A 19,607-nucleotide genomic window follows, 5' to 3' on the forward strand; every position below is an offset into this window, starting at 1 on the left:
CACCAATATATTCCTAAGTTATTTCTTACATTTGTTCTTAAGAAAGTTCCTAAGAAAAGTCTACGTGTGATTCATGACGTGTTCCTAAACAGCAGAATTCTTCGCAGCTGTGTTAGAATGATGAATCCCAATATGTCGTAAATTGAAAGCTTGTGCCCCGTTGCTCCTATTTAGCATAGGTAAACGCCCAGTTAATTCCCATAAAAAGGCATGAGATGGCAGGGCCGTGTGCACACAGAGTGATGTCAAAAAGACGTGGTAAAGAAAGTGGAGGAGTTTAAGAAAAACTTTCGTAATTCGGAAGTGGAGGTACTGCTGCAAGCGAAAAACAACATCATATTTAGTAGCGTCAGCGGTGGATACAAAGCAGTAAATACGACAATTGTGTGGTGTAGTCCTAGTGTGCGGAATAGGCCTACTTTAAGCCTATAAATACCGTTATCAGCCACTTATTATTGGATTGCAAGGTTCCCCGTTAACATAATTGATGTGAATTGAAGGCAAAGCCAGGCTAGTTTATTTATATTGGCCTAGTACAATTCCTATACAATGGCAATTCAAAGTGCTTTACAAATGAACAGAAGTTTCATTGTGGTGTGTATTTCTTAAAACAACATGAAAATTGCAAAATTATACAGGAGAAATATTACATTTTTAACTAGAGAGGGTACAATTTCTGGGGAAATTGTAGGGTGTGCTTGCTTGCGTCGGTTGCACAGGGGTCCGTTTTTTTATTACATTTTTACAACTGATATTCCTGTGTATTTTATATAAAAATGCATACTTATTCTAAAGATTACATAGATTTAAAAGCATTTTTTTTGCTGCTCATTTACAACTGAAAATACGAGTTAAGTGTAGAATGAAATAGATGTCTTCTCATTTCCCCTGCAAGAGGCAGCCTCATAGCTGAATCAAAACGAATACATTTGGCAGACCGGTGTAAAAATTGACCTAATCTCTATGATTTAAACTTCCTTTTAAGTTTTTCCCTTCTCGTGATATTTTCAGGCATTTAGCCTACTCATATTGCATTCATTCATTAATAAAGAACCCCCTTTGAAGATTATTCTACGACGTTACCGGCAGTAGAAGATGGAATCGCGATTCAAACAGTACCATCTGCTAACTGAAAATATGCCCCCCAAAACGTAAATAAGCTTGACATTTATTTAGTGGAAAATCGCTCATTCATAAAAAGCTCACTGGTAGCGATCATTGTCAGTAACAACGCAAAATGCAAAATAGCCCTGTGTGGAGAAGCTGCCCCGGCAAATTGTACTACTACGGTACAGTACTAGACTACTGCTGTGTTCGTCTTGGTAGCGATTGCGTTGGTTGAATTGGATTTAACGTTCCGTTGTACGGTTTAAGCTGAAATTAATTATTTTCATGAACAGATTGACAACGTTTAGGCTGTGACAATGAAGTTCAGGTTAGTAGTTAGATAGACTTTTGATTTAAGTAAGGGGAGTGCCCAACATGTTCTGTCGCCGTTTGACTTCCTAAACAGCTGTGTAGTGTAGATGTTTTTGTAGTGTGTCTCGCGTAAGCTACAGCGTTGCAGTGAGCTACACTGGTTTGAAACCACAGGTAATGGTAATTTCACCAACAAATCGTTTACTAATGTCAGAATAAATCCAACGAAAATGTATATGTGAGGAATGTTTATTTTAACGATTGAAAACAGATAACGCTACATCATAGACCACTGTAGTATGTGTTGCCCGGGCAACACAGGCTAATGTCATGATGCTAATACTTCAGTGAAATAGTAGACTACTGTTTCCGAAAGTAGATGTACTTCCTTAATAATATCAGCTTATACTGTACATTACACGTCACAAATGTGTGTCATATCACAAAGTAAAATGAGTAAATAGTTATCACCCTGGCCTCTTTGCTTGTGGCGTTTCTGCAGCTGCCTTGCAGTAAAGCTATAGTTAGCCTAGCTATCGCCCAAGTTAACAGATGCGAAACGAATGTTCTGCCAAAGGTAGTCACGCGTGTTTTCGTGACGTTAGTGACGTAGTGACGTTAGTAACGTCAGTGACTGTGGCTAGCAAATTAGCCACCGTTAGCTTCACTTTTCACCACAAAAACTTAACTTAAGCCCAAACCATGCAACGGAACGTAAATTCCAATAGAAGCAACTCAATCGCTACCAAGACGAAACTTTTGACACCTACGTTGTCTATGTAGGCCAAATATTGACTGAGTTTTAGGGGGGCAAAAAGAATAATAATAATAATAATATATATGTGAGAGAACAAAGGTTGTGCCCTTGCCGAAGGCAAAGCACACCCAACTAGAAAAGGCTGTTCCTGCGAAACAGCAGTGAGAATGCTGAAAACCTGAATGGGGATAGCTGACCATGCTAAAAAAGCTGAAAATAATGAAAATTTAGTAGAAAGTTATAAGCTGAAGCTTCAAAGCAACCGAAAGGTATTTTTGAAAGGGGCTGGAGCAGCATTCCAACAATGATTTGAAAGGATTTACCATTACTTTTAAAGGGAGAATAATTTGCACAAAAACCTTAATATTTTAAAAAGTATAAAAGTGAGAAATGAGAAAATACCTGCAAGCTGAAATGAATTTCAAAAATGTGTGAGTCACACAAAAGAGGCAGTGTGGAAGCTGAACTGCATCATCTTAACAAAGCTAAGAGCTAAAATAGCCTACAATGTGGGAGAAGCTGAAAGCTGAACTGTTAAACAGAAGAAGAAGTAGGCTAGCTAGTCGTAACAAGAATATTATCGTTTTAACAGATTAAATTATAGTTGGGATAGTATTAGCAGTAGCAGATGTAGCCTATGCGTTTACTCGGCTTTCTTAGTTGGATTCAATGTGTTGATGGAATGAAACATACAGCAGTAGGGCCGATACAGGAAGACACGGCGACACTTTGTTGCAGAAGGATGATGGTGCAAGTTTTGTCCGTGGAGCATACAACGATTAATAAAAAAGAATCATGTAGACGTGTTTATTGAGTAATCGCATAACTAATTACACATGTAAACGGAGTAATCGTATTATTGGCATAAACCGACAATTGCTAGTAATCGCCACGGCGATGGAGCAGCTGTGATCGCTAACGAGCTGGGCAGAGAGAATAACTAATGTAGCTAGAATCCACACCTCAAACAAGTTAACCTAGACGCAAAACTATACGTCCAATCCAAAATATAAGGATATTTTCCGAGACCCAAGACTCTGCCGAAACCAGAGATGTCCTTTATATGTCTGTGCGGTCAGAAATACGACTCTACCGGCAGTTTCAAAATCTTGTTTCTTTCGCTTTCTCTGACGAATTTTACCCACCTCTCCATTGAAGTTAGTGAGAGAATTTGAAAGGCTGCTCTCGCTTCAAGGCTCATAGCTGAAAATCTGTAAATGTGAGCTCTTTAGTAGTTACATTGGCTGAAAGAGGACAATTTTCCCTACATTTTAAGGTATAACTTGTTTCTGTAAGTTAAACTACATGAACGTTAGAGGAATTTGTTTGACAATTTAGTTGAATATCAGAAAAAGAGCAGCCTGCAGAGTGAGCCACTCTGCTTGCTGCTCATTCATAAAAATCAAGAAGGAGCAAACATTTTAATGTATTTCAAACTGTCATAATTCAAAATTGGCTGAATATTTGAAAACGCTGAATCATTTGGGAATAGCTGAATGTCTTGTGAACATTTTAAAGGTTGAATGGTGTCTCTAGCTGACAGTATGCTGAAGTAGTTACGTTTGAAAGAGGAAGAAGCTTTTTAATGATTTGAAGGGATTTACCATTACTTTTAATGGGAGAATAATTTGCACAAAAACCTTAATGTCTTAAAAAGTATAAAAGTGAGAAATACCAGAAGTCATAGCCAACATCTCCTGAAGGAGCTGAACGTTTTGATACATAAATTGTAGGAATCGGTGAAAGTATGCAATAGTATAGTTAAAGGCCAAAAAACGGCGTAAGAACTAAGAAGTTGATATAATAATAATAAAGAGAAACAGGAAAACAAGAATAAATTGCTTAACAGCATTCTCACAATAATAATAATAATAATAATAAAGAGAAACAGGAAAACAATAGTGAGAATGCTTAACAGCATTCTCACAATAATATATATGTGAGAGAACAAAGGTTGTGCCCTTGCCGAAGGCAAAGCACACCCAATTAGAATGGACAAAAACGGTATAACTACTTATTTTGCGCAAACATGTCAGCTCTCAATTGTGTGTAAGAGTGCTCGTGTGTGCGTAAATTCTGTTCTTACCTAAGAACGAATCCCAAATAAGAAAACATTGGTGAATGCCAGAATCTTCGTGAAAACTGCGTAAGTGGGGTTTAAGAACGAATTTATTCTTAAGAACATTTGGTGAATGAGGCCCATTGACTCCCCATGTCACAATGAAAGCTTATAATAAAATACCTTACATAACTAACGTTACTAATGTACATTTATATCAACGTTATACATGCTCAAATTTTAAATTCTGTTATGTAGGAGTCCAGTGATCCCTCTTGATAGCAGCAATCCATTTCTCACGATGCTCAGGGTTTTTTTGGGACATTGTAAAAGGTAAATTTATGTATTTGAGATTTGCTGGTATCACAGCCCACAGCACATAGACGGCATCTTGCAATTCAGTCCTTAAGATGGCGCCGCGACCACTGTGTGACGTCACATGAAACCCATGAATAACCGTCTGAATTACATCAGATCCCTTGCGACATCTGCTGATAGCGAATTGCAGCCTTGAAAGGCAGAAAAAAAATGGTGAATGCACAGCCGGCAGCAATTTACTACAAACAGGAGGAAAATAGCTTTAAACTCGCTTTTCCATGTGTAATTTGGAAGAAGAAAAAACTGTGATAAAACACACAAGTAGGATAAGTCAAGAAAGCAGGATCCTAGAATTTGATAGAGTGCGAAGAGACCTATTTTTTCCTCTTTACTGCGGTCAAATGACCTGCACTTGGCACTTTTAATGATTAACACAAAATCACATCCAACAACTGAGAAATTATCTGCCCGATATCGGCACCTTCACCGGATCGTGTCACAATTTGTTTAAGCTAAGCTCAATACAAACTAAGTTGTTTTGTGATCCCATAAACGTATTGTCGAAGCTACATATTAGCTCCTTCCGTGGCAAAGCACTGCAAAAGTTGGAAAAAAATCAACTCATGCTGTACCCCATCCAAATCCAGCTGAGTGCGGTAGATTAGCAGCAGTGCTGCGGATTGCATTCTATTGAAACAAGTGGACTAGAAAAAGAAAATATTTGAAAATGTATTTCATTTGTTTATGCTTCAGTCAATGGTCTAACAGTTCTGTCTTAGACACTCATTGAAAAAACTGCCACATTACTTATTTAAAGATCCTGTAAAGTAAATTCCATGATTTGCTTCTCAGTACATTATTTACGTGTGAAATGAGTTCCTGAAAGCATGTGCAAAGCGCTAAAACTTTGTCACACTGAAATGTGGAGTTAGACCGTAGAACAGTTTCTCTTCCGTTTTCAGATCAGGTTTTAATTGGTGGGGCCAAAAAGTTATCCATTTACGTCATTTCGACCCATCTACGTCAGATCACTGAATGGCTCCTCCTGCTGTACTGTTATTGCAGCTAGCTAGCCAGCTTCAGGATGTTTCCCTCCACCCGCAACTGCATCTTCCCTGGATGCAAAAACTTCAGCTGCACTGCAACGCTATTTAATTTCCCTATTGATGAGGAAAGGAAAAATATGTAGATTGATTTTGTGAAGAGCCACGCTGATGGAAAGCTTCGGATAAACTCCAACAGCCGCCTCTGCAGTGACCATTTCACAGCGGATAGTTTTAACATGGACCAGAGACAGACGGGGTTCGTGGACACACGGCTTCTCTGCAGTGGCGATTTCTTTAAGACTGCAAGGGAAGCTCAGCTTCCCCCAACATTTCAAAAAATTCATGGTCAAATATTTACTATTGTGTTAACATTTTAAATGCGTTAGAATACGTTCATATCGAAGACGAGTTTGTTCAGAATAAGCTACATATATTAGCAGGTTGACTGACTGATTTCCATCTCATACATTCCCGTAGCGCCACAGTGCATTTCCCTGTTGAAGCTCAGCTTCCATGGACTTCAATGGGGCTGCTTTGAACAGTTTTTTTCAGTGCTTCGAAACTATACGGTCATTGGATAAATGCTGCGATTATGTCCCGCCCTGGAGGCTCAGCGTCTCTGGGGGTGGGGGTGAATGGAGGAGTGGGCTGGCCTGGACGCTGGGCTTCCGCGTGATGATTGGAGGGTCTGTCGAAAGACTGCATCTCCTTTTGATTGACAGTGATTTTGTACTATAAAAAGTCACCGAAGCTATTCAAGCTCAGTCCCATCACAGATTTTGCAACTGTAGTTGAAAGACAAACGGCTGCAACCTATTTCCTGGTATTTGCTTGGCGAAATTGCTAGCCAATTTTCATCATACAATTATGCATCACATTCCTTGTTTCAGTTGAACCTAATTCCCATATTTCCTTCGGGTTTAAATATTTTTTGGTTAGATCGTTCGTTCATTCATTCATACAGTAGGCTAGGCTAGTGTCGTAGGGGTGAACTAGCCAGTGAACTGAAAATGTATATGATGAGGCCGAAAATTAGCTTCCCCTGTTTGAAAGACCAGCAGCCGCCACTGCTTCTCTGGCAGCGTGGAGCCGTACCGAGCATCGCCCCCCGGCCGTTCCTCCTTCGGTCGCACCTGGACCATCCACCGCCGCCAGCAGTTCATCACTCAGTTCTGTGTGCTTGTTATAATTATACTTGATAACTTTTCCAGAGGTATCTCTGCTATGAGTTAGTGCAAACCGCTAACTTGATATTAGGCTACTCGGTGTAGAATGATGGTATTTTGGTAAATGGTAGCTAATGTGTAGCCTAGTTGGAGAGCTCACTGTCTGCTATCTCTGGTGTCAATTTTTACTGTTACAGCTCAGGGGAACATTTCATTTATATGCATCTGTATGTTTCACTCATTGAACAAATACATTCTAATTCTATACAGTTTTGTTCGGATTGACGTAGCGTCCATTATGTGGGTCATAGGTAGCCTACTTGAGAGAGGCGGCACCTTCCAGCGAGGGGGCTGAGCTTCAGCTCCTTCAGGCGACACGCCCCCCCAGTCTCGAACAGAGAAGACTGACGATTTTCTCACAATTTCAAAGCCTAATTTAACATACTTGTTTTTTTTCCATTCGAATTTGGATGGGTAGTTAATAACACATTAGTCTGTGGTGTGGTGAACTTAATTTGTTTTCAATTCCACTTTACAGGATCTTTAATGTAAAATGTTGCCAAGACCTGTACACGAAATGTTCAGGATGATGGTCACTAGCAGGCTGGGTAAAATAACATTTCCATGACCTCTGATGAGCGCTTTGCAGACCAGACCGGCCACTCATATTACAGTAATAGTTAAATAACATTATCATTGGGGTACGTGGTTCCTATTTTCCTCAATTCTTAAAGATTTTCTTCACTATTTTGCACGTTTCTTACACTGACTAACATGTAAACCAACAGATACATTTATTGGGCCACTTCCGGCTATGTAATGATTTCTGCTAATTTGCAAGAATACTGATTTTACTAAGTGAGGGGTTGTTTTATGCTATTATACAGGTTTTATGCATCTGAATGCCAATATCCATGAGTGATCATGCATCTCATTATTGGTCTGGCAAAGACTCCTTCCTGTCAGGCTCTTGCTGTGCAATATCTTGACCTTCCTCAAGGTAATGAGATTAATGAGCGGAGGCGATGACATCTAGAGTCCGTAAAAGGGGAGGTCTAAATAAAGGCCTGTGTGCTTTTTAGAGGTCATGCAAAAGGTAGAATGAAGATATCCTTGAATACCTCAACGGGAGGTACTTTGGTGTTGATGAGAGATGAGAAAATGCCAGACTATGAAAAGAAAAAGTACTTCTTGGAACGAAGAATGTTCTCTTTGGGACGCATTTACATAACGTATTGCAGCCTATGGCAAAGCATATAATGCATAATCATCCAAATATGTCTTAGTATTTTCTGGCCTGGAAGTGCCAACTATGTAGCTGATTAACACACATACACAATTATCAGGATTGTGACAGCCTTAGTAAGCTCCATCAGAAACAGCTGTGAGGCTTAGTCAAGGTAAACTGAATACCCGGCTCCATTGACCCCATGGCATCCATGACTATACCTGGATAAAACTCTTACTGACAGAATGCATCCTAAAGGCAGATTGAGTTACTCTCACTTCTTGCAATAAATATACCAAAGACCTGGTTCATTGTGCCATTATAAAAAAGGCTTCTACTAAACAAGATGACTGTACTGTCCAACATTGATCCTTTACAATTACTAGTTTACATTTAATATTATGTTTTAACGAAGAGCAAATGTGCCACAGTTATCTAATGGCAAAAACATTTTAAATTTGATTTGTGACAAGGAGGATTTGGTTTTGGGCAACTTGGGACAGAAATATGTAAATGGTAGTATTTACCTCCTCGTACAAATCCGTTGGTAGCAATTGCAGAAGTGGAGAGTCCAGTGATGGTTGTCACAACTGTTGCCATGAGAACAATCACACAGGAGAGAACTGTGGAAGAACATGGAGGACAGGATTAATTAGGGACACATTACTTTAAAAACAAATTCCTGAGAGGAAAATAACAAAAAATAAAACATCTATTTACAGCTAACCAAGATTCTCTTGTATAACCCCTTACTACCTTGCTTTTACACCTCAAGGGATAAAAATATATTCTGGGAGCCCCTGTGAATAGTAGCGGCAGCACTTAAACTAACTGGTGTGTGATAGTCGACCACGTGTCACCAGATGTCAACATTCCACATCTGAATGGCGATTGGTTGAGGGGTGATGAGAGGTAAGGTGGAGGGATGGATGTGTGTGAATTAAAACAGTAATTCACAAGGACTCCGAAAGTCTACTCTCCTTACCAATTCCTGCCTGGCCCACGATCCAAGACATGCGAATGAAGAGCATCACGCCCCAAATGTTCAACATGCATCGCACCTGCAAAGAGAAGGGTTGTAAGTTAGTATGCATGTAACTGGAACACCGAACTGCAAGACTGGCCTTGAATAATGTCAGCTTGAGTCCACAAACTGTGACAATACCAAGGTTTAAACATAAAGATGGAGAATTTCCCAGGTTTAAAAGGCCAGATTGAGAAAAACCCTTTGGGGGTAAAAGCCCAAATAATTACATGTCAGTTTGATATGTCAAAAAAAAGTTACCAAACATAACTTTGAACCAGAACATATACCAGTCAATGGTACATCTAAAGAGTGATATTTCCCCTTTGTTATTTAATGTTGAGTAAGACTATACAACATCTTCCACTATAACCAATTGAAATGATTTATCTTTGATGGTTAAAACACATGGGTGAAAAATAAGTACAATATTTATACTGGAGAGGAAGGAAAGTCTTTTAAAATGTCAAAATACAAGCTGTGTGACGAGACACAGACATTTGCCTTATACCTGAGACCTTGCTGCAAAACACAAGTTTAAAGCAAGTCTTAATTTAAATGAGCTCAAAGTTTAAACCACTGAGCAACTCTTTATCAGTTGCCCAGCATGTAGTTCATTCAACTCAGATGTTTCAGACCTCTAGTGTTAGTATATCACAGGCCACTGCCAAGCTTGTAGGATTAATCAGAAAAGCAATTCACACTCATGAGCCAAAAGCCTGAGCAGCCTGTGACCAACTCTCATTCATGTCTGACTTTGTTTGCTGATGCTTGTAGTCTACCACTCATTGAGCGTGGTGGTGTCAAACAAGGGCGGCATGTATTCAGAAGATTATTCACTTGCTAGTTGCTATGCCAATTATCTAGTTTCACTCAGACAGTAGTCAAAACCAGGACGAGCAAAAACGGCAGTCTGCATGATCTAACCGGTCTTTCATCCTAGTGGGGTAAACATAAAAGATTTCTAGATATTCGTAAGAGACATCAATAATAAACAGTTTTATTTAACAGGTTTTCAGACTGCACTATGCAGAATATATGGGCTGTGAATGTATGTTTATCTTGATGTTAAATATTATTCCCCATAAGACTGAGTGATATTACGTTATATATTGTGTGATCGTTTCATATTGTTGTGCCGCAAATTTGATCGCACAGGAGTTGCATTATATGTAACTAGACGGCTTAAATATGTGTTATAGTCATCTTCCCTCTCTTAAGCTCTTCACATTTTGCGTTCTAGTTAGCTCCCCATCACGTGACAACGAAGCGCAGTGAAAGGAAGCAAGTGATTGACAGCTAATATTAACCAATCTAAAATCTGCATTAAAGTTAAGAATGTAAAGATGAAGCTTATGTTTTAGTTTAAGTTTATGTAACGTTGGATAGAACGATGGACCAGACACTGTATCCGCTCACAGCAGGCACATACTGTGCAGTAATTAGCGAGCGTTTTTTGTAGAGAAATGAAAACAGCTTGTACCACAATTATTTGCATGCGCACAAATGCTATTTAGTATGGAGGACTAAAAGTGCCACAATGAATTAAATAAATACACCATTAAATAATTACTTAAATGTGTCATTAATTAATTAAAATAGGAATTAAATACATAAATGTGTTTTTAAATGTGTCATGAATTCATTAAAATACCAATTCATTTTATGTAAAATACATATATAATTATTTCACTATTTAAGTATTTCATGGTCCATTTACAAACGCTAAACAGCGCCCCCAGTCGATTGCATTTACATTTCACAACGTGTTGCATTTACATTTCACATTTACATTTCACAACATGTCGTGTTGCAGTGCTTCATTAATTGTGTTATCTGTCAAACTCGCCCATCAAAGTCAGTGGGTGGGGCTAGCGCGAATCTAGTCTGATCCATTGCGTTGGTCTGAAGTAGAGTGCCTGGATAGAGACGATGGAGGATCTTCATGAACTTTCTAGGGAGTTGGTGAGAGACGTTTTAGACTTAGCTTAGGATGTGGAGGACCTGCTGACCCAGAGCATGTAGCGAGTAAAGCAGAGGAACTTATTGAAGTTCTTGGAGTTATTTCCGCACTTTCCGACCAAGATAGTGATCACAGAGTGACTGCAAATTTAGAGTCTGGTACCAGGGTGCATCAGCATCTTCCTCAATCAAATTCGCTGCTTCTCTCAGCAGCTCCAGGCAAGTTTTAGACATTTGGTCCTGCACCTCGCACGCTGTCTCAACATGGGGGCTAGCAGGACCGAGTCTTCCCCTTGATTATTATCCGTTATAATTCTAAATGTCATAAGAAATTTGCCTCCATGTGGTCATTTTAAATAAACAACTTATTCATTGAATTTACATAAAATGTGCTTTGTGATATTGTTATTGGGCTATGAAAGGACCTATATCAAGATATGAGATTTGTCATATTGCACGCACTCATTTCCCATGTCATAGACTACTGTATTCCAGAGGCCAGTGCATACTGGACCTGACAATGTCATGGCTAAAAAGGGAAATATGTTTGACACAACAATAGATGCAACCAAAGGTCAGAGAAAAATGGCAGACAGATAAAATACCCCATCACCCCTCAAAAAAAAGAAACAAAACAAATGACAGATCCAGGAAATCCAAACATTGCTTGACTGTTAGCCACTCACCAGCACCCCTTTGATCCAGCCAAACTTGACCACCCCTTTGGACTCGGCTGCTTCCTTGGCTGCAGCCTCGTCAGCTGGGGTCAGCTCATCCCCATTAGCAAAGCCATCTTCAAACGGCTCCTAGAAAAAGAACAAGACCAAAAAATAGCCAAGGTCAGCATAGAATGATTATCGACATTGGAATCATGAGGAGTTGACGTCAATCCCTTAAAAAAATACAATGAACAAAGTAACTGAAATGTTAAACAATTAACATGCTTGTATAAAAAGACCATGCACTAGACTTCTGTCCACCACTTGTGCATCAACATTTATTTTGGATCTACATAACTGGACTGATTAACCGTTTATCGAGTGTTGTATTGTTACAACACTAAGTGAAGAAGGTCGAACACAGGAAGCTCCCCCTCTGAGGGAAACAATGGTGTGACGTGAGTGGCTGCCATTTACAGGTCTTTTAGGCCCAACTCCTCCGCTTTTTCCGGCTTGTGAGGTCCGATATCCCGACTCCAACCTTGCCTGCGCTTCCCTCCAGTGTGACGAAACAGTAGAAAGAAATACCCTCCTAACTGCCAAATAATTTACTTTACAACATCCCATCCTAAATACCCTCCACCTCCATTAAGGCAGCACATAAAAGGCAGCCAAACATAGGGAAACTCAAAAGCTTGACACAAAAGACAACCCCAAATGACATTTCCACATGTATGGCAAACTGATTAGCCACAGGCGGTGTGGAAACAGTGACCATCCACTCAATGCAAACATCCGCCTGTGCGCTCAGTGAAGTATTGACATTTTGCCGGTGTTCAATACAATGGACTGCACAATAAAAGATAAGACAATGAGCCACAACCCCTGTTCTGGCACAGTAGATTTTAGAGGACTTAAAATAAAATCTGGTATGGAGATAACATGGCTAAACTAGACAATGCAGGGCTTGTTTTCCACCCCTGCACTTAATTGACTTAGGGTTGGTTTTCCAAGAAGCAGCAGCTTAAAATTTGTCCTTAGGTTTATTAGTGGGTGATGACATGTGGAGGTGTTTACTGAATGTACAGATGACCTTGGCCTCATTGACTGTCTGCTGTGAGACTGGGTTGCGTTCCAGTGCAGGGTGGCTGACTGAAATGGATGTCCTCAATTTTCAGTGAAGAGAATAGTGATTCCAGTTCATAAAGTGAACCATGTTGGGGGAGCATTGACTCCTCATGCCATCAGAAAAGACAATTGATTATTGAGTTAACGAACAATGACCCTGGGCCATTCAGTTTTACATTTCCTGAATTGTATGATCTCTACATTGATACATAGGACTGTCAAGCCACAAAGCCAAGTTATAGTATTTGGAAGGTGTGCTGAAGCAGTGTGACTTTGCATTATTAATTTTTTCTTAAATGTTGATGCACTTTAAAACAATAATGTTTCACAACGGATATTGTATTAAGAAATAGGTGAGAACTGCAAAATAGGTGAATCTAGAGAAGAATAGGTCTGTAACGAGTCCCTAGTATGCATCTAGATGAGCTTAGGAACACAGCTCCCTTAAGAGCACACAGTCCCCTAAAGCCTAGTCTTCATACTTCTCATCAGTCAGACACTCCCTCATCCACTTCCCACAGTTGTGCAGAGCTGAGATGCATTCAAACACGTAGGTTGTTGTTCTGTCCCAAGTGTCCGCTTTCAATCTGATGGTAGGAGGATTGTATCTGGAAGCTTTGACGGAATCAAACAAAAACCTAATCCTCCCTTTTTGATTTCCAGTCCACTGAGATTAAGCAGCTACAGAGAGCAATGATAACAGGCAAACTGATGTGAAATAAAGATTCAGCTTAGACCGAGAAGAGACGCAAGTCAGTATTGGTCTTTTTGAGGAATGGCATCATCACAATGGGTAAATAAATTATGCACAAGCTGCCCGCCTCTGGCATGTATGCCAAGAGGGGGGCCTCAGCATCACTTTGCCTGGGCCATCTGTCCACAAGAGCTCCCTGCCTGTGTTCCTACAATGACTCAGCAGCGTTGCTGGGGTCTGGCGGTGGCAGGTAGACAAGACTATTGAAGTAGGGGTGGGAGGAGGAAAAAGGGGGACAGTATTGTCGGTTGACTCTGAGGGCTGTCAACACCCCTCATTTAAGGATTGAGAGGGGCACAGCTAGGAGCCAGGTAAGAGGAGGGGTGTGTTGGGGGAATAGGTGGAGATACGCACTAAGGGGCAGGCTAACAGTGAGATGGTGTCTCAGCAAAGATATTCTACTGAGATAGTACATCAGAAAATTCAGACCAATAAAAATACAAAAACATTTACATACCTGTAGTACGGATGCCACAATTCTCAATATAAGATTGAACCATTCGGTATGATAACCACAGTTCAATACGTGCTTGTGAATAGTATTTTCAGTTTTGTGTTTAAATCATTTCCATGCGTTTAATTTCTCTCAGAATTGGCTCCGTTCGTTTGTGCCCGCATGTCTACCAGTGGAAAAAAAACTAAATCTCACCAGAAGTCGCTATTGGCTCTCTGAAAAGTCTCAGGGATGAGACTTATGACAACAAGGAAATACAATTAGTTATTTTTATGCTGCTCAACAAAAACTGATTTTAAAAGTAGCAGAAAGTTGCCAGTTTTGTCGCTAGTCAGTAAGTGAAAAGGCAAAGTGACCTTCGCTAAATTGGCAAACCTGGAGTCTACGCGCTGAGATGAGGAAACGCCTGGAATATTATTGAATCCATTCTTCCCTCTACCTGTGAAATGTTCCCCATACCTTTGGCTGCAACACAAGCCCAACGCATGATTGATCCACCCTTGTGCTTAACAGTTGGACAGGTGTTCTTTTCATAACATTCTGCACTTGGGAAACAGGGGTTTTCATTTGCCTTTCTAGCAATCCTAAAGCAGTTCTCTCTGAAACGTGTCTTGGTCAAGCCCAATGCAACAATAAGGGCCCTATTTAAACGATCTCAAACGCAAGTATCAAAAGCGAAACGCAAGTAACTTTGTTGGCGGAACTCGCACGCTGTTGCTATTATACCGTCGGGATAAATGACTCTTGTGCCCGAATCAAATCTAAAATGGGTTGGTCTGAAGTAGCTCCATTACTGTGGTTTGGGCGTAACGTGCAATAAACCAATCAGAGCGTCATCTCATTCCCTTTAAAAGCAGGCGCACTTGTTCCATTTTCTCAAAAGGTGGAGAAAAATACCCAGGGCTTGGTTTACACCCACAAAATTCCTAGCCACTGGGGGACCAAAGGCAGGCTAGGGGAACTCATTAATGTTAAATACCCTCAAAGTGACATTTTCATGCCATGGGACCTTTAAAGTGCACATCTGTATGCAATACAGGTTCATCATTATCCAGAGCGGCTCACTATAAATAATTTGTGCGACCATATCATGTTTTGCGCCAGTGACTGAAAAAGTTAGTAAAAGTTTGCTTAATATTGGCTTAGCAACTTTTAAAACTGTTTACTGTTAATTTTAATTATTGTAAGTCATATTTTGTCGCTTTGAACAAAAGTGCTAAATACAATACAGAAACACACACACACAGCCTCCCTCCCTTCCTGAGTCCCTGTTAATTTGCCTACTCCTTACCATGTCGTCAACTACTCTTCCTTCCATCTTTTCCTCACTTGCTCCCATGGCCCTGTCATGGTCACTCTCCTCCTCCTCGGCTTCTTCACTGACCCTGTCAGTATGTTTCTGCCTCTCTGAGCCAGCTACCTCTCTTCCTTCCTCTACAGGTAATGCTGATGTTGAAGCAGCTAAAGCCCCTCCCCAAATTTTCTTTTTCTCCCTTAACGTTTCTGCGCCTCTCTTGCGCTTTGGTGGTTGTTTCTCCATTTTAGCGATGCTAAACTTTAACGATGCTAAACCAGCATACGCATTAGCGAACAGCATGTGTCTCTGGGCCTGCTGGAGGTGATATTATGAATCAGAGGAAGGGGATCCTAGATTTGATTGGGTCAGGCCAGTGCCAATAAAGATGTCAGTTCTTAAATGGGCCGGCCCGACCCAAAAAAAAGAAAGGGGAAAAAAAGAAAAGCCTATAAATTATATTGGCGATTCGGCAAAAAAATGCATCAGCCCACCGGGCAAATGCCCGGTATGCCAGATGGCCAGTCCAGCCCTGGTACAGCCCTGGTTAGCCCATAAGTCTTTTATACACTTTTGTTAGCAGCCACAGGGCTTGGAGCCAATGAGGCCAATGACTCCTGTACTAGTCGAGCAGGTATGACATAATGAAGAGATGAGCTGGCAGTTAAGCCTAAAAATAACTCCAGTAGCTGATCAGTAGAGCATGACCTGGGGGTAATGCAATGTCGTAAAAGACAGCTGTTGAGTCATGCCAGGCTGATGTCGTAAACCACCTATTCATGCGCAAATAAAAAGCAGATAAAATACTTAAAACACATCCTAGCTCAAGAGACTTGGGAACTGTTGATTTTTAAATAGGTCAAGAAAGTTTGCCAACGGCCCAGACACATAAGACTAGTCCGAAACAAAAAGCCCAGTACTTTTTTTTTTAAGGAGATGGTGACTGTATACCTCAGGGTAAACCAGTACAGGATGAACTCCATATTTGTTGTGGCTGACAAGGTCACAACTATATTGAAAACCTTTGGCTTATTATGCCTCACATTGTCAAAACAGAACATGGTTGGACGGTTGATAACTTCAAGGGTTTTGACATTTACCATTCCGCTCCAAACGTCCAGGTTATTCACATTTATGCTGTTTAGTGCCCTTACTTGTTGGCCACATTAAGCAGACTTTTAGATTAGCTTAATCAGATGTCCCTCTCACAGTTAAAAGGCATTGCTAAGGCGATAGGCCTAGGATCGGTCCCCAGGGTCTTGGCTTTCCTGTAGAGACAAGACTGGGTCAAAGGTAGTTATCAGATAGAGGCAACAAACAACAAAAGCTGTATCTAGGCTACTCAATAGTCCTGACTTGACTGAGTAGTATCATACTGTGTAATAATATATATATATGGCATAAACGGTTAGGCTATGCCACCTGTTTATGCCATAAACAATATGCAAAATAATGCATATTGAATCTGTAAATGAAGCTCCTGAATGAAAAACTCTTTTTTTTTTTTTTTTTTTTTATGTATAAAAAAAAGGTTTCTTCAATGCCTACACTGCTTGGAAACCAAAGGTGTACCAGCAGGCATTTGCATGCCACTGGAGCGACGCTGACTCATGAAAGTTCCTAATCTGCTTTCTGGGCATCAGTGACGAACAGCTGGAAGGGACTGTCGTATATTCTCTAAAAATGGTCCAGGTCATGTCACTGCTGCCATTATGAAACAACATTAAGGTCTGATGCCTTTGCATAATCATTTTTTAAAGGATAGTTTTGCCATAAGGAAGTATGGATATGTAGATTCCTGTACTGCCCAGAAAGCCCATCCCCAACCCATCAATGACCACACCAGTAATGGAATGTGACCTTTCAGTCTGATTTAGGGACATCACAGATGTAGATTTACATCACCTATATGAACCCATTGTTCAGTGCATGGCCTTTTTTATCTGATAAATAAAAGCTAACATATAACAAGAAAAGAGGAGATATTCACAGCTGGGACCACTGGAGTGTGGAAATCATCTTAGAAAGATAATTAATGGGTTTTAGAGCTATCTGGACCATGACAAGTTTGAAGTTGTGACAAGGGGATTAAGCTTTTAAAAAAGCATGGCCCCATCAAAGTTGTGTGAGCCATGGCGCCTTGGTCTTGAGAAATGATCCTTCCTGTTCTACTTTTCAGGGCTTATTGTATGTGGCTTACAAGAATGCCACAGTCCAACTTGTTCCTTCCAAAGTACAGCAAGTAGCCTACAACATTTCTGCCTCATCATTCCTCAGTTCAAGAGTTTGCAAAAACAGGCAAATCAATACAAATATTTACATATAGGCTAATGTTATAAGTTTTAGGCTCAAGTGAAAAAGTAAAATGTCAAACAAGACTGCAGACTCAGCACATTTGCATAACATGGCCAGGATCATTGAGTACCATTTCATTAGTTCCTCCCCCAAAAAAATTCTACTTTGAGTATCTAAAAAGACAGTCAAGTTCACTGACCTTAACCTGACTTGAAGAAGATGAGAGTATTAACCAAAGGATCTCACAGTAGAGGTGGTGGTAATTGAGCAACATTCTGACAATTTTCCTTGACTTTTTAGATGCCAATTTTTGCATGTAGACAACAGACAGAATCCTGCTCAATTACCACCACCTCTACTGTGTAGATCCAATCTACTGGATTAGACTAAAGGATATTTATCTGATGTAAACCAACATACAAAGATTTAGGATAAGATAATGCTTCCATAACATTTATTGGTTATCAGACTATTATATTAAAATATATGTTACTTTGACTTGTTAAATGTTTAACTAAAATCAAACACCATAGGCCTACCCTATTTTATATGCTTAAACGCTGTTAATAAGTTTGTGGACCATTATCCCATTTTCTCATAGGTAACAATACAAATCATGGCATTCAATACAGAACATTTTAAACAGGTCACAAGGCCTGGACAAATTAAACTAAATCTGTTGATATGCTACAGGAGCCAACGCTTCCTAATTCACACCATGGAACCCTGGGCGTACAAGTCAGAGGACATTATCCATGTGGGTGAAGTAACACAAAGAACAGCTTTTGACAACAATGCCAAAGCCATCGAGAGCATTGTTCAGTGGAGGAAACTGTAGTGAATTACGCCAAGAAGGACATGGCCTCTAGAAGCTGCTGAGAACAATCCAATTTCACAAAAACACAACGTGTAACATTGTTGAGAAATGGTTGTGTCAAAGTATTGCAATCAGAAGAGGCTGTAATCCTTTGCGTAACCTTTAAAGACAAGGACATTATTGTTTAGAGTCATGTCCATTTTTTGTGAATACCTAATTCTAAAACTACACACATTAACGTTTTCAAAAGATGGTTAACATTTGTAAGAGAGACTCACACTGCATATCAGTGCACTCTTGTGGGGTGTCAGCCTATCCAAGAACAGACTTAACACCTCACCTCTGCATCCAAATATTCCTGGACATACAGCTGCCATTAAACACTACATCACAGAATAAACTACTTCATGCAGCCCTTACCATGTTCCAAGTTGGCTTTTCTAAACAGGCAGCTTTGTTAGGTTGTGTTTTATACATTACCCTTATTGAGGAAGGGAGCCAGCACCATATTTAAACAGGAAATGAGCACTTTCCCTCATTCCTCTCTAATAACCTCCAAAAGGACCATCCAATCCCCTGCAACTGGCACACTCATAATGTTTCACCTTGAGCCGGGGTGATACCATCTTGCAGGGGTCAAGCCATCTTGACTTCACATTCATAATGAGACCTTTGTCTAACAGAGAGCAATTAGAAGTCAACACATCCCAGGTCCACCTTGTTGACAACTGCACTTTCCACAAAATGAAGGTAAAGCTCTAGGAAGGATAACCCGATACATGTTTAGAGGTCAGTCTGATGTTATACTGGTTGCTGCTGCTTCCCCCTTTGCTGGACAGCACAGCATCAAAGCACAATGATTCATAACCAGAAGGAAAGATAATTATCCAAGGAGCGAGTGTGCAAGCATCATGGATCAATTAGTAAAGTAGCTTTGGTAAAGCTACCAACACCAGGCAACCAATGTCTTCTCTCCATGTTGTGACGTAGTGACACACCGCATTGAGGTGGGAAATGGCCAGACTTCCTGTGTCTGTTTATTTACAGCCACCCACATAGCATACACAAAGTCTGAGGGATTATATGTATGCGTGTGCCTTGGTTTTGGCTTATTTGTGTCAAATTGCAGCATCAAGACATGCAAGATGTCATGCCATGGTCAACCATACACCAAATGCAACCCAGATGCACTGCAAAAATGCAGCCTTGTGATGGTTTCGTCAATGG

The 19,607-nt window shown here is 40.3% G+C and overlaps 1 protein-coding gene across 2 annotated transcripts in view; it reads right to left on the reverse strand.

Annotated features, from left to right (window-relative positions):
- slc12a2 (solute carrier family 12 member 2) overlaps positions 1-19,607 on the reverse strand; it is a 64,787-nt gene that overhangs the window by 32,691 nt on the left and 12,489 nt on the right. For both annotated transcript variants that reach the window (XM_062483809.1, XM_062483808.1), the window contains exons 2-4: positions 11,666-11,785; positions 8,979-9,054; positions 8,521-8,616 (exon numbers count right to left, since the gene is read on the reverse strand). In XM_062483809.1, coding sequence (XP_062339793.1) covers positions 8,521-8,616; positions 8,979-9,054; positions 11,666-11,785 — 292 coding nt within the window. The remainder of the gene's footprint in view (positions 1-8,520; positions 8,617-8,978; positions 9,055-11,665; positions 11,786-19,607) is intronic.

This window comes from Osmerus eperlanus, chromosome 18 (genome assembly GCF_963692335.1).
Source record: "Osmerus eperlanus chromosome 18, fOsmEpe2.1, whole genome shotgun sequence".
Lineage (NCBI taxonomy): Eukaryota > Metazoa > Chordata > Actinopteri > Osmeriformes > Osmeridae > Osmerus > Osmerus eperlanus.